Here is a 16655-nt window from a genome sequence, read left to right on the forward strand (position 1 = left end):
TAGAAAAAAGGAAGAATGAATTCATTTTTACAGAAATTCTCTGAGCATCTTTCATCAAATACTGTTAGTGCTTTCCCCCCTTGATTTTAACTAGCTTAATCTGCAATCCACTCAAATCCTCTAAGGCAAAAGTAAAATTTAATAGCAAAAACAAACGCTGAAATCGGGAAATACATGCAAGTGCTCTGTAAACTGTGAAGTAGTATACAAACATTCATTAGCACCCATTTCTAAATTACCTAAAAAAGCCCCTGAAAGAAAACCAGTATGTAATATTGGGAGAAAAGAAAAATAAATCAACTTTCATGTGACTTGTCATGTCCAAATAAACAAACAATAAAAAGAAACTAAAAGGCTAAACGTACAGAAAACCCAGTCTTCCACCTACACAGACACTACTTACTCTCTTCATCTCCAAGACAGACCAGCATCCCTTCAAAGGCGCTGAGTCTTACTCTACTAGTTCTGTGGGGAAAGGCATGTGATAGAAAACTACCTTTTGCCAATACTCTTTAATAGAACTTCAACATTTTAAGCACTCACTCCTTCCTATGTTTTCCACCAAAATGTTGACAAAGTTTAACGATAAAGAGGTTAGTTAGTTAAAAGGATACAAATCAGCAGTGACGTACCTCCTTGTAGCTCTGTCTCATCAAATGGAAACGGTATGTGGACAGTTTCTCCTATCCCATGCAAACCATGTCCCTAAACACGAGGAAACACAAGTTGAAAGGTATATGAGAAACCTACATTTCCAATAATAGCTATTCAAATAATAAATATGATTGTGCCACATGATGGTATATTCCACATTAATACTCCATCAAAACGCTTTCAATAATTTTCTATTTTTCTCCAGCAAATAATCTTAAGTATATATTAAACTATTGCAATGTGTCTCAAATTGAATGTACAGGCTAATGAAAAACAAGAGGCTGATTTAACAGGTGTGATCAGGTGTTAGCCAAGTGGCGACCGAACGAGATCAAGTGCACTGGCACATGGGTTGGCTATAATTCTGAGAGAAAAGCGGTGTAAGAATTCCCATAATTACCTGGCACACCATGGACTGGCACGCAAAATTCAAAAATCTGCACTTCATATGTTCAAAATTACTTGCTGTAACACTATAATTATATATATCATTGCAAGCAACCAAAGTGCCTGTCAACAGGAAACTGGTTAAATAAGTTAATGTATGTACTTTCAACGCAGCTGCAAATAAGAAAGAGGAAGCTCTCTTCAAACTGAGATGGAAGATCTTCATTGCTAAGAGGAAAAAGCATGGGGCATGTCAGTGTGTAATTGCACGAATGTGCGTAAAGAAACTCCAGAAGGGAACAGCGGGAACTAGTAAATGTGGTTATTTGATTTGGAGAGAGACGGAGAGTGGGAACTGGGTAGAGGGTGTCTGAGGAGCAGAGATACTTTCCCCGTGCTTCTTTTATTAGCAATTCGTTTCTGAATCATGCGAATACACTATCAACTCAAAAATTAAATTAAAAACCTGAGTATGACCACCCTATTCCTATGTTACAAATAATAATTTAGTTTCATCCAGTACATTCAGGTTGTTCATTTGAATTTTGTTAGTTAAAAATTTTTTTATTTGTTTAATCCCTAAATTTGTTTTGGTTTAACAGCTATATAAGAAAAATAAGCATGAAAAATTATCTATTCACATGTAGTTTCATTATAATAGAAATTTAACTTAACATTGGGGATCTATACATTTTTTTCTTTTAATAGAGATTTATACATCATTCGAATTCAAGATACTGATATAAAAGAAAAAAAGTTTCAGAGAAAAATCACTCATTTAGTTGGTTCATATAACAACTTGAATATATTCTGACATCCACTTCTATTCCATTGAAGCCTTTATGATTTAAGCTCTAAACAAGATGGTTACGATAAAAGTATGGTTTCAATCACAATCTTAACTTTGTTATGTTTTAAGTTCCAGCAAGGTGAATTTTTTCCAGAGAATTTAATGAAGGAGGCATTCTTTTTTAGTAAAAGTAAAACTCCTTAATGAACACTCTAAATCTCTCTCCCTCCTACCTCCACTACAACACGAATGTATTTTGAGATCTTATGTGCTAAACACAGGACTAAGCATTCTATGTAGATTACCCATCTAAGTCATTCTTTTCAGCAATCTTATAAGGATAGCAATTTTTATTATCTCCAGTTTGCAGGTGAGGTCAATGAAGTTCCAAATGCCCAAGATTACCAGTAATAGTAGATTCAAGATTTGAACTTAGGCAGTCTGACTCAAGTCCGTGTCTAACCCTTTCTAGTACATTATCTCCTACCACTACCCCTACTCCATGCTTTCTCTGGGGGCTAATGCACCTCCCTCTCCCATGGTTTCAACTACCGTCACATGCTGATGCTGACACTCAAGTCAGTCTCTCCTATTCAACCTCTCATTTGACTTTCAAGATATTTTTAATTACCTACTAGATATCTCTACCACCCAAATGTCACATAGGCACTTTTGTACTCAATGTGCCCACAACACAACACGTCATCTGCCCCCATAAACTGGCTGTTCCTCTGGTATTCTCTCAAGTCGTGATGTCACCATTCCCACGCCTTCCAGGAATCATTCTTTTCCTCTTCCATATCCTTTTGCAAACATCTGATCAATTCTGTTAATTTTATATTTGTAATAATTCTTAAATCTGTTTCTTCTCTTCAATTCTTAAGATCATTTCCCCGATCTAAGCTGTCCTCATCTCTTACCTGGACTCCTATACTGAACCCTGACTGGTCCTCTTGCTTCAGGTATCTTCCCCACCCAATCATTCTCAATGCAGTCACCAGACTGATCTTCCCATAACACAACAGATCATGTTAACTCCCTGCTGAGCACCCTTTACAGGCTGCCACCAAACTACAGGGTAGAGTCTAAGCTCTATAGCAGGACAGTTAAGGCACATCACACTCGAGGGCCCACCTACAGGCAAAACACTCACTGAACAACTACTGTGAGCCAGGCACTGTCCCAGGCACCAGGGAAATAGCCGTGAAGCAAAAGAAAAAAGTCTCTGTCCAGAGATTTATTTATATTGACCCATCTGCCTAGGACTGGCTCACTCCTAAATCATCCTTTTATAACTCAGCCAAGCCTTGTTTTCTCTAAGGAGCTGCCCCTGAGTCTTCCTCCTTGCCCCAAGGCTGGACTTGTCTTTAATGCCCGCACTGTATACGATTCTATTCAACACTCAGCAAAAACCTGGAACTGACTGTTGATGCAACTCTTCCCACCAGACTTAAGCTCCCTGAATGCAGGGAACATGTCTTATTTGTATATCTACATTAATCAGCATGGAACATGGCACGTACAATTATTAGTTGAATAAATTAATGAAATCTCTACTGAGAACCTATCATGTGCCAGAAAGTGTGCTGCGCACTTCACACGTGCATTCTCATTTCACTCCCTCGACAATCCTGCAGCTATAAATTGCTCACCTTACCATTAGCTATTACTATTATTATTTTTTTGTTATTATACAGTAGATATTACCTAAATATAGGAGGAGTAACTCCTAAATGACACACAGCTAAAGAGGCACATGAAAAGAGGCTCAATATCATCAGTCATCAGGAAAATACAAATCAAAACCATAGTGAGATTACATCTTCACACCCACTAGGGCAGTTATAATTAGAAAAAAAGTCATCTAATATCAAGTGCTGGTAGGAATGTAAAATGGTGCAGCCACTTTGAAAACAGCCTGGAAGTTCCTCGAATAATTAAACATAGAGTTACCAAATGACCTAGTATTTCCACTCCTAGCCATATGCCCAAGAGTAAAACACAAAAACCTATATACAAATGTTTGCAACAGTGATTACTACTCACAACAGCCAAAAGGTGTAAAGAACTCAAATGTCCATCAACGATGAACAGATAGATGAAACGTGGTATATTCATTCTAGGGACTCTTTGGCCATAAAATGGGATGCGGTGCTAATACATGCTACAACATGATGAAGCTTAAAAACATTCTCCTAAGTAACAGAGGCCAGTCACAAAAGACCACATATTATGTAATTCCATGGATATGAAATGCCCAGAATAGACATTCTAGAGAGACGGCAAGTAGATGAATGTTGCTTCGGGCTGAGGGGGTGGGGAGGAAGGGCACTGAGAACTGAAGGCGCAGGATTTCTTTCTGAGGTGATGAAAATGCTCTAAAATTGAGTATGGTGACAGCTGTAGAGCTCTGTGACTATACTGAAAACCACTAAATTGTACAATTTAAATTGATTAATTATATGCTATGTGAATTATATCTAAATAAAGCTATTCCTAAAAGTAAAAAAATAAAAAAATACGGTCACACAAGGAGCACAGGTAAAGCCAGAACTCAAAGCTGGGTGTTTCTACCACTCCCACACTGCCAGACAAGGGCCCGGACGAAACCCAGATCTGACTCCTCACGTTTCGGCTTTCCAAATTTCAAACTACTGACATCTGACTGCAACTCAGCGGAAAGCTAGACAAATTATGATCTTTAAAATGAAAATTCACATGGACAATAGACTAGTGGTTACCAGAGCGGGGAGGAGGGAGTTAGATGGGGTAAAGGGGGTCAAATATGTGGTGACAGAAAGAAATCTAACTATGGGAGGTGAACACAGTGTAAATATATATATGTCTTACTGTTAAAGTGTACAGTTGAAACTTAGTCGATTTCATTTACCAATGTCACCATAAAGTAAATAAATACATTTAAATAAAGTATAAAAAAAAGAAATAATAAAAAATAAAATGAAAATCCAAAACTGATTGTTTTAAATAGAGTAACTGTACCTGAATCAAAACCGCAGAATGTGTTAAAGCATCATTCAACATTGTGAGCACATTTGACGTAGGAACCACCCCGGGATCATGACCCCAAGACGTTATTAGTAATCGATCATAACCCTATGGGGAAGAAATGAATAAAAGATGAGATGAAATTTAGAAAAAAAGAAAATAAATTGAGAAAGTTACCCATAATACTTTTTACCATTTCTACTCTCCTCAAAAATAATTAAACAAACAGAAAGACCTGACACAACATACCTGGAATATCTCTGGCAGTTTACGCAGTCTTGTACCTTTGGACAGTAAAAGAGATGGTGGTCCCTGTCCAGTGATATGGTAGATGTACAGTTTAAACCACACAGAACTGACTTCTGGGATAGCTGGTCCAATATGCTGTAATCATAAAACAGGTAAGGTAAAGTTGGAATATTCATCTAAGGAAGCCAAGTTTCACAACTGACCAAGTACAGTCCTATAAACAACCAATGCTTCATATAAATGTTAACTGCTATTAGCTTATAAAAATAAATTTTAAATGCTCCGTATCAATTTTATATTGGAACTGAGAAAGAACATACTATCATTGCAATTAAGAGAATGGACTGTGAAATAGACCACCAAGGTTGGAATACTGGATTCATCCCCTCAGCAATATCACCTTAAGAATGTTACTAAAGCTCTCTGTTCCTCATTTTTGCTCTTTTGTAAGGTGTCAATAAAATCTCTACCTCATAGGGATGTAGTAAGGTTGTTCAAGAAAAGTTTAAAATAGTGCCTGGCATACAACAGTAAGATTCATATCAAAGTGTTCATTATTATTATTAATCACATGCTATGTCTCACAAAAGGGGCTATCTTTCCATTCATTTAAAGCTAATGAATTCCTACTACGCCTAGTGGTTCTGTTAAAGAATAAGGGAAGTGTGTAGTGGAGTGGAATTGGAGGGAGCACACAAAGAATTATTTAAAAGGTTGGTAAATACACTCCTGTCAAACAGAGGACAAATTTGGGGGAGAGAGTATGCTCGCTGTGGCAGCTAGATCGGCACGGACAACAAAATCAACCTTGTACAAGAAGCCCTTCCTTTCTTCTACACCATTAAACCTGCACATCTAGGAAACCAGGCAGGAGGTGATACTGAAAAAGAGCAACATAATCCCCACTCTGAAAATGGCACAGGCTACAACGTCCTTGCTAAGTATACAAGTCAACGCAACTGATTTATTTTCAAAGTACAAAACCAGAAGTCATTTTCACAATTTTAAAGAACACAGTCTTTTCAGTTTATTTAGCACCATCGCCCCACTTCTAAAACATTTTATTTTTCCTAATTAAATTGATTTTATCCCTCAAGGCAATCCAGGCTTCCTCCTTAGGGCATCCAAAAATGCTATCTCTAAAATACTGCATTCGTGAGGAAAATTTTAATCTCCTGTGTCATAAGTCATAAGATACATAAATAAAATGTACCAATCATACCTCACAAATTGAACATAACACCTTACAACAACGATTTTATATTTCGCATCTGCAAATTGAGAATTAACACAATAAACTGGTAAACCTCTTCTTCGAGTTGCCCCAAGGAGGGAGAAAATCACAGCACCAGCCACCTTCCACGTGGGTCTTTACCTGAGGAGTGCAGCTGCTGACAGGCCGAATCTCATTGGTGAGGGGAGCCATGGAGACGAGCAGCGAGTAATTTTTGTTTAGAACTCTGCTGCAAGTCGCAGGATCCAAACCGAGGAGGCTTTCGCAGCGCAGGAGATCCAGAGGAAAACCTGAATTATGACCAAGCACACACACAGAATGAAAGACTGACAATGGGAAACAAAAATGTCTAAGGCAAAATACTAATATTTACCTTTAGATTTAAAAAAATTTTTAAATGTAGATTATCTCTATTAACAGTGTCCAATTTCCTAAAGGATCTCTAAGAAGACACTTTTAACATTTAAAGCTAATAATCTTTATTCCCTGGTCTAAAAGGATAACTGTCTACTGGTATTTCCTTAGGCTACTTAAACAAATTAACACTCCAACCTTTTATCAGATTTAAATAATACAAATGTCAGTGGCACGTAAGAGAAGAGAAAAAATAAAATAAGGTAAGAAACAGTTGACAAGCAATGGAATTCACAAAACAAGCCTCTAGTTAGAAATTCGATATGCTATCTACAGAAAACGTATTAAATAAGTGATAGTCAAATAAGTGAGCATGACCTGTTTAATTTCTTAGAAAGAAGTTCCATAGGATCATGTCTTCAAAATCAAGTATATTTATCATACCATAATTGGGTTGGTCTGGTTGTGCAGTTTGTGCAACTAGATCTTTATTATGACGAAGAAACAGTATTGTGTTTCTCAGAGTAAGTGCATGGTCAAAATATCTCTGTGCTTCTCCTTCACCAGTGCTCTGAACCTAAACCAAGAGAAAATAAATTGTGCGAAATACCATAATCATGCCATTCATCCTACTATATAACCATACAGTAGTTATTAAAATATTAAAAATCAGTAAATCAGAAATTTGCCCAGGCAATACTGACACAAATATTAACTTCAATTTCAGATAAGTTTCCTTGAAGATGATAGAAATTACCCCAAGTAAAACAATTTTAATAACCAAATAATGCTAAATCATACCATTACATATGTCCCATGTATGATTCAAATGAGGTGCTTAAAAACTCTAAGATCTATATTCTGCTTCATCCAGAAATTACTTCAATCCACTGTTACCAATTATGTCTCTAATTTTCATCAACCTGCTCACAACTTTGTACTACTGGTTGCAAGTGAAAATGGAGTTTGAGTCAACATAGCTGTTCACCACAGCTTAAACTCATCCAACAAGGATTCACTGAGTCCCTATCATGTACTATAATCTGTCCAGAATGTAAGGATAGAGTATTGAACAAAACCCCTGACTTTACTGGACTTAACATTTTAATGCATATTCTTCTGACCCTGAGTCAGTCACCTGTTTAATACATAAAAACAGACATCCCAGACACAACACAGAAAATGGAAGGACAGGTCTATAAGGGGAAGTAACTAAAATAGTTCTGCATTAAATTAATAAGATCAATTAAGTTTAATCAGGATGAGGCTTCTTAAACAGGTAAGAAACTATTTTTAAAAACAAAACTTCAGACTAAATGGCTCTCTTAAGAATGACTATGTGGTTTAAAAAAAATAGAGATATATAAAGAGCAAAAGTAACCTTCTAACTTGCTGTATTTGATAAAAGACTGAGGTGAGAAAAATAAAAATCAGGAAAACAGAACTTAAAGTGTACTAGAAAAGAAAAAACATGTCGGAACGTAATAAAAAAAATTATTGGCAAAAGATGATACAAATAAGAAATAGAATTAACAAGATATTAAAAGTACTGAGGAAATAATGGAAATTTAAAAGTGAAAGCGACCAATTAGTAAAAAGGATTATCTCAAATATATTTCTACCCTAAAAAAATAAAAGTCCTACAGAGAAGTAGCAATGAAAAAATGTTATGGTAAGTCTTTTTGTAAGATATAAAGGAATTACAAAATCAGCAAAAATTCTCTAAACAGCACATTTAATACACAAGAGTTCATCATTAAAGCATAAAAGGTAACAAAAGGTCAAAGAAGAGATTAGGCACACAAACCATTTGCATAAAGAGCGGACAGAATAAAATATCCAGGGAAATTTTTTGGTGAAAAACACCAAACGGGCAACCAGGGTTAAGAGAAATAAGGGCTGTTGTCACGGGGAAAAGGTGGTTAAGAGCAAATATGGCTCAAGTCTTCAAGATGCTAAAAGGGATCATGAAAATGGACATATAAATATGATATCCAGGGACACTGTTCCAGATTTAAGATACGTGGAACAAAAATGTTTAATAAAACTGTTTAAATGGGGATCTTAGAGTCATACCAAAAAATATAAAATAAAAATTGAAGGCTGTTTTGGAAAAATGCAGTTTAAAAAATTACTTGAGATTTCTATACCCCATTTCTTCATTACATCCAATTATGCTGAGTTAGAGGAGATAGACAAATCATTTTTAAAATCACGAAATTCATTCATCCACTCAATATGTTTAAGTTTAAATGACTGCCACAGTATTCATATGAGGAATAATGTAGGAACGAGCAAGAATATACCAAAAATCTACATAATCCGTAACTGATATTTTTTCAAGGTTCCAGATGTCCTGACATCCCATAATAAGCAATCTAGACTTACCTTTTCTAGTTCTATAAGAAAGCTGTCCAAAGACTCATCTGAGAGTTTGCCAACTTCAAACATTGTGACCGCATGGCTTTTCAAGTTCTGTAATAAAGAAACAAAAACAAAAAAATTAAAATGTATCTTAATAACTATACTCATCATTTAAGTTCTAGTTTTCCCTTTTCATGCTAAGCATAGCATCTTACATTTATATTACACTTCCCAATATATTTAAACCTAAGGGTAGGTGAGGCAAGGGGCTGATCTTCTAACTACAAAAGGAGCCCTCACTAAAAAGTTACAATACTCCCCTTAGGAATATATAAAACAAAACCAGTTGTGTTTTCAGGAATAAATCTAGTACCTAATTTGACTTACTGGTGAAAGATTTCCCATCATTAAAAAGGCAGTGAGAGTTGAGTCAAATAGGAATGCAATACGCTTTGTATATCCTGTAGACAAACTCAAACTGTTTACACTGGCTGTGTCAGCTGAAAAAAGAAAATCATACTTTAAAATCAAGTAAATGAAAATAATTTTTCACTTATTATTTAGAATGAGAAAGTGTTTCATTTTGGCTTTATTAAATAAGCAGGAAGTACCAAAAGCAACGGTGTCACCATAACAGGTCCCAAGTCCTATCCATCTCCAACAGAGAAAGTTTTAAAAAAATTAAGGCACTCACATTTGTAAGTAAATTCCTTAAAAACTAATTATAAACCAAGACTTGATCATTGTCAGATCAATAAGACTAACTAGCCTAACCTCTTCAGACAAGTCGCCCGGCTACCTGGAGAAGGAATGAGAACCACTCTGTGCTCCTCTCCCAACTTAACATGAAACCATGGCAACGACCACTATGCTTTACTTCCCTTTGCGCTCAGCCCATGTTATGGCCTCCCCTCACTCACCAGCTAGCAAGCTCTTCCTCTTTCTTGGCCCAAATATCTCCATGAAGGTTTCCTGAACCTCTCTGGGCAATAAGGGGGCTCTTCCTTTTTGCTCCCCACAAGCTCTGTAACACTTCTCACATTGTTGTGGTTTTTGTGATTATGCTGCTTCCTCTCTTCCTACACTTAATTCTTCGAAAGAAGGTACCATAATCTTGTCAATTTCATACCCTTAAGACCTAGCACAGTGCCCAACATATTGATAAGTATTCAAAGGCTGCATGTTGAATGAATGAAATCTAGAACAAAACTATAAAAAAAGTCTAAAGAGTTCACTCTATGAGTGTATATTAAGACACAGGCCACATCTACAGAGAAACTCCAAATTAAACTGAATAACTGCTAACCTGGATCTTCCTGACTGTTTGTATCAGTGTCAGTAGCCGACGAAGCTTCTTGTACAGGACTCCTGCTTTCCCCGCCATCCCATGACAGGAGCATCTTTTGTGGATCTAAAGTACTCCTATTAATAAAGAAATCATTCGCTTTTTAGAAATCATATAAATGACCTTATATAAAAGCAACTACTGAAATTAGCACTTAAATTATAACCATCCAAACCCAGTCATAGTCAAGCCTGAAACCGAGATGTAGCCCACATGCAGCAAGGCTTCTTAACCAAGTCCGTGGCCAGGCGTCAGGGATTTAAGAACGCTTTAAAGTTACATGTGATATTGTAAATGTTTTTTTTCTAGGGAGAGGGTTCTTAGTTTTCATCAGATTCTAACAAAGATTCATCACATACAAGATCAAAAACCACTATTATATAGGGTTCACTTCAAATGACAGGGTGAATAAGCACAATTTTTCTATGTGAAACTAGTTTTTTTCAAAAGGAAACTCTAAAAGCTCATAATAAATAAATGAGTTACTTTAATCTGTTTATGGATGGAACATTTCTCCACGATGAATGCAGTTGATCCAAATTTATTACTTGTCCCTTCTTATGGGCAAAGCCCAATCGGCAATACATTGAAACAGCATTCTGCAAGGAATATAAGAGAAATGAGCAATTAAAATAAACGAGACATCAGAATCTTTGTAGAGATAAAATATTATAGACTATGCCTATAGCGATCCTCAAACATTTTCGGCCCATAAGTAGAAAAAACCATTTCAATAGGCAGACTCTTCCCCTAAGGTCCTCAGATCGTGAGAGAGGGAATGCTTCTATGTGTAGATTTTTAAAACATGTGTAGATTTTAAAACATCCAGTTCTCCGCCTGGCCCTCCAGAGGGCTAGCCCCGGTGGAGCAGAGCCTGCTGCTCTATCTGACCTCATTACGAGACATCCACCAGCCTGCTTCCAGCTCTGCACAGCAGTGTGAGTGCTCCCTTTCACTTTGTGGGGTGGAATCCTGATTGAAGGCCTTTACCTTGCTCTTTCCTGTCTTGTAAGCACCCCTTTACTACACACACTTCCTCTGACAGCTAATGAGAATCTCACCACCTCTGTTTCTCAGTAGCTTATCAAGACAAAAACCTATAAAAAAATCCATTCAGTAATTACATTATAAGAGTATAAAAATACCTACCTTCACCAGAGATAAGTCTATCTCAAGGACATTTGCAAGCTAGAAAGGAAAATAAAAAATTGTTTTACATTCTTAGTTATCGCAGTTGCAGCAGACACTTTAACCATAATCAGCAAAATTTTTAAATTATGAATAATTGAAAGACTAAATAAACTCTGAAATCAGAACTGTTTTTTTCTATATCTCTAAGATACTGATAGTAGTACAAATCTAGGTAGTGACCTTAACTTAAAATGTTGATTTCTTACTCTTTGATTTTGTCTAATTTAAAATAAGAAAATTCCTAGGGCAACCAATAGTCTACAGTCTCCTACAGTCATGCAACAGTTAAAGACAGGGATACTTTTTGAGAAATGTGACAGGCAATTTCCTTTTTTGTGTGAACATCACAGAGCACTTACGCAAACCTAGATGTTATAGCCTACGTGCTACACTTTTATACAGCTGGCAGTATGGTAGGTTTGTAAGCGTAAGCCTTACCTTCGGCTTTTCCTTTTGTAAGGCAAGTAACTGACTGAGGCATCCTTTTCAAGAAGGTTATCTCTAATAAACACACTGCCAGCCACAAGACTAGGTAAAGGGCAAGGTCCCCTCCCCACCTATGGCCCCTTTGTTTTAAAGACCTTGATTTCCATGACAGATAATTTGGCCTACTTGTTTTTTGTTTGACCTTGCTGCATGCCCCCTGGCATGCCTTGTACATTCCAGGGCCTACAAGTAAAAATTTTTATTTCTTCAGTTTCCTAATGGTTATTGCTGAAGGGCATCTTGCAATGTAATCAGAGCTGCCAAGGATAGGTACAGCAGTAAAACTGGTTGAGAGGGAGAAGTCTGTGAGAAGCTCACTGGTGCCCAGATGAGTGCCCCAAGCATTTCCGGCTGATGGCAGTACTATCTGGACTTAAACCAGCACAAAACTGTCATTCATTGTGCCTTGATCACTTTAGGAAAGCTATACCTGTCATTAGGCCATAGGAATTTTTCAGTCCCCTTATAATCTTCTGGGATCACTGTCATACAAGCGGTCCCTCACACTGTTATGTAGTACAAGACTATAAAGACATACAAAAAGTTATTTACCAAATTTAACATGCATACACAGAAAGTAACTCAAGAATAGTAACTTAAGTGTATTAACAGTCCATGATCTACCTGTGTAGATTTTTAAAACATTGTCATCATATCATTAAATAATTTTACCTGCATTATACAAACTCAATCTTGAGGTTAAATTCTTTCGCAAGACATTGGTACACTTACCTCTGCAACATTAGTATGCTCATCTATTGAAACAAATATCTTATAGAGCAGAGTTTCAAAATAATCACCTTGCACTCGATTCATTACAAAACCTTCCAGAGGAGGAACTAAAATAAACAAAATTGACTGTTCTCAGTGATACAATTTTATAAAACAAGAAAGTGTAATTCAAATATCTATTTAAAAAGAGAAACCTCCAACTTAAACACTGAATTCAGCTTTTGATTTATTTTATCCACTTAAGTTTTCTAAGACTTTCAAAGTTAAGGCCACATACAACTCTGTCTAGAGAGGATTCTCATGGTACAGCATAAATCCTACGACGAGTCATTTAATCCCCATGGCCCTCTCAACAATTCTGAGGCAGAGGAAATACTAGAGAACATGGACTTGGTAGGAAGGCGAGGGGACTGGGGCTGCTTCAGAATGGGGAAGGCTGAAAAGTAAAGGACTCTGAGTTGCTATACTACACGAAAACCGGGGGGACATAAAGTACCTCTGCCTTTCTCCCACCCCATCTAGAGAAAAGGGGAAATTCACCTGCATGACTGCCACCATTTACTAGCAATCAGCAGTATAATTTGTTCTTGGGGGCTTTCTATTCTGTATCCTCCTCAGTGGCAACAGGACAGACCTTCTGCAGCATAAGAGGCTGCCCAGTCTTTGCTCTCCACCTGTTATTCATATTCACTTGTTTCCATCTCTTTGGTCCAGATGCTCTAATCCAATTTAATAGAGTGCTCTGCCCAGCTAATAATCAAGAGGCACTATACTTTCCACTGCCATTCTCTGCTATGAGCACATTTCCCTTGAAAATATTCTGGGAAGATGGAGTGCCTAGGCCATAGCAGAAGTTGGGTATCCTTGTGTTCCCTGGGCCCTAATGCCATCTAATTGCACCCCAAACCTAAATTATTCCCAACAGAGAAAATAAGATAAAATTCAAGTGGTCAAAATGAAGATACTGTGAAAAACCACAATGTACTTTTCAGGATATAGGTTCTTCACTTCTGACCCATATTTCCGGTCATCCAAGTACTTTTGAGGATCAAAAGTTTCTTTCTAGAAACATTTCAGAAATCTCATATTTGATATAATTCTTTTCCTACACTATCAGCCGTGTAATGGCTAGTGATGGCATACATCTAGTGAACACTTACTAAGTGCCAGGCCACTGCCAGGTATTTTCCATATGCCATTTCACGTAATCCTCTTAACACTATGAGTTGTTCAATACTATATCCCTATCTTAGAGATGAGGAGACCAAGGCACTAAACGGTTATAAATACAAGATTTATATCTGGGCGAAAAGGTTGAGGCAACACTACATTAAGAGAGATGGAATACTCTCCCAAATATATTGTTTTAATAAAAAGTATGAACTAGAGTATACAATCTGTATAAAAATAAAACCACACAAAAAAGGATATATATGTATATGCCTATGTGTGTAGTATACTTCTGGAAGAACATACAAGAAACTTAACAGTGGCTGCTGAGAAAGAAACTGGGTGGCTAGGAACAGGGCTGGGAGGCTAATGTTTTTACATTTTATACTCTTTTGTAAATTTAGAATTTTATATCATAATATTATCTACTAAAAAAAAGTTAATAAAAGTAAATAAATATAAAGGAAAAAAACCTAGGAAGAGCCTAGGTGTTTGTACCACCTAGAAAGTTATAAAGAAAAGACACAAGGAAGGCCTGGCGGTACCTAATATTAAAGGTTACTCTAGTTCGCTGTAATAAAAGCAATACAGACTAAGAATAAAAACAAATAAGTGAAAAAAAGGATGTGAGAATTAACCAATATAGAGGGAAATTTAAAGTATGACAAAAATTATGCTTCCATTCAGTGGTAATGAGTTACTGAAAAAACAGTGCTAGCATTTATCCAAATGCGATTGGTTATCCAAACAGAAGAAAACCAAGTTGGATCCTTATTTCACATAAAACATGAAAATAAGTTCCAGACTATGGGTTTGAATATATGACAAAAGTTTTTAAGAATTTTTAGATGATCTATATATTCTAGAAGAACTCTATCCAAGCATAACGAAAATCTAGATGTTACATAGGGTAGATATAAAATGTACAAGTATAGAGTGTGATGAAATAAATATATTTTATTTAGCAACAGACCCTTTAGTGATTATTTCCTTCAAAGTATTTCTCTCCGCACACTGATCTGTTCCACTACCCGCAGTGCTTGTTTTTTACTGAAACTTATCTGGCCTGCTTCTTTTGAAGTCACCTTCGGGTGTCCTTTGTGCTAAATTTGATGCTTCCATGTTATCAAACTCCTTTCCTTTCACAGGTCATTCCAATTTGGGAACAGCCAGGGGTGGCATGGTGAGGAGGGTGAATTCAGCAGTTATAATACCAAGGGTCTTGCTTATACCATCTAGACTGCCAGACACTAAGTGAAATGTGGCAGAACATGGCCCTATCATAGAGAAGCCATCCACTCCGCCCTTCTCTGATGCTTCTTTGCAGTGAACTTGGTGCTAATGCAAGTCAGTGTTCAAACTGCTAATCAGAACGGACGGAAATCAACTAACCAAAGACCAATCTTTTCTGAGTGGATCACAAGTGAGACAGCATCAGTTTATCGAATGAGAATAGGGCCTAGAATATTCTCCAATGGTGACAGGAAACCACTGCCCCCTCTGTCCTCCAGAAATCACTTCCTTGTCGAGACTAGTATTTTAAAACTAGTATTTTAAAACTAGTCTTTCATATGTTGTGGCATCCACGAACCAGAATTAGCATTTCCTTTACTTTTTCAGCTGTCTTCCAGGTTTACAACAGAATTCGTGTCTGTACACTGTTCAATACACATCATTAAAGAATCATAAACACATAATAACGCAAATAAAGATCAGGACACACCAGAGCATGATAACCTGTCAAGATCCAGCACTGATATGAGGGAGTCTTTTTGTAATAAGCCTTCTCACCACTCAATTGTTAATAGTGAGGTTATTCTCTGGAATTTTTTGACACTTTCTATTTGATTACACTAATATTAAATATCTTGGTATGGTAAAAGATACCACGAATCATAACAGTTAGAAGATATGCTAGAAAACATACTTGTAACATATAACTTAAATATCACAAGTGCTTCTATAAACTGGTAAGAAATCTAATCTATAGGAAATAAGCTCCACTTTGTGTTAAGGATGTTAACCACATCATTATCATAGCAAAAACCTGGAAATAATCTAAATGACCAGCAATAAGGGAATGGTTTAATAAACTGATACCTCCACAAGTGTAGAAGGAAATACACAAGGGCCTTAACTTGGGGAAGTGGGTAAAATAGAAAGGGAGGAGATAAACACAAAGATGGCAGTGACAAAAATATAAAGCACAGATAAGTGAGAGTGGAAATGATGTAATGCTATATTACTGAGTACACGTAAAAATGTGATGCACTGAACAAGGACTAACAAGTGACATAAATTTATAAAAACAATAATTCAATTTGGGATTGTGAGAAATTTATCTCAGACTTTATTATTTTAATATAGTGCATACGCCAAAATAACGTAAAAATAAAAATACAGAATTTAAGTAAAACACCACAATGTGTTACAAAGTAACGAGAAGAAATGTATTTCTTTAAAAAAATTCTAACATCCAAGATCCTAGAACGATTTGTGTCTAACTCAGAGGGTGATAAGAAGTACCCAGCACAATAATGAAAAATATTAGCACATACTTACCTGCTATACAACTGTCATCAGATATTGGTACATCCAGATATATAAATCCTTTGTTATATAAACCTAGAGAAGAAAAAGTACTTTGTTTTAGACAGAATACTAAATATCTGTAATTAAAAAAATGATTCTTG

At 36.4% G+C, this 16655-nt stretch overlaps 1 protein-coding gene across 2 annotated transcripts in view; it reads right to left on the reverse strand.

Moving 5' to 3' along the window:
• FAM91A1 (family with sequence similarity 91 member A1) overlaps positions 1-16655 on the reverse strand; it is a 38369-nt gene that overhangs the window by 10189 nt on the left and 11525 nt on the right. For both annotated transcript variants that reach the window (XM_039853814.1, XM_039853815.1), the window contains exons 8-19: positions 16525-16587; positions 12793-12899; positions 11533-11571; positions 10870-10982; positions 10345-10460; positions 9426-9538; positions 9063-9149; positions 7119-7251; positions 6462-6610; positions 5087-5221; positions 4832-4945; positions 633-705 (exon numbers count right to left, since the gene is read on the reverse strand). In XM_039853814.1, the coding sequence (XP_039709748.1) occupies positions 633-705; positions 4832-4945; positions 5087-5221; positions 6462-6610; positions 7119-7251; positions 9063-9149; positions 9426-9538; positions 10345-10460; positions 10870-10982; positions 11533-11571; positions 12793-12899; positions 16525-16587 (1242 nt within the window). The remainder of the gene's footprint in view (positions 1-632; positions 706-4831; positions 4946-5086; positions 5222-6461; positions 6611-7118; positions 7252-9062; positions 9150-9425; positions 9539-10344; positions 10461-10869; positions 10983-11532; positions 11572-12792; positions 12900-16524; positions 16588-16655) is intronic.

This window comes from Pteropus medius, unplaced genomic scaffold (assembly GCF_902729225.1).
Source record: "Pteropus medius unplaced genomic scaffold, Ma_sr-lr_union100, whole genome shotgun sequence".
Taxonomy (NCBI): Eukaryota; Metazoa; Chordata; class Mammalia; order Chiroptera; family Pteropodidae; genus Pteropus; species Pteropus medius.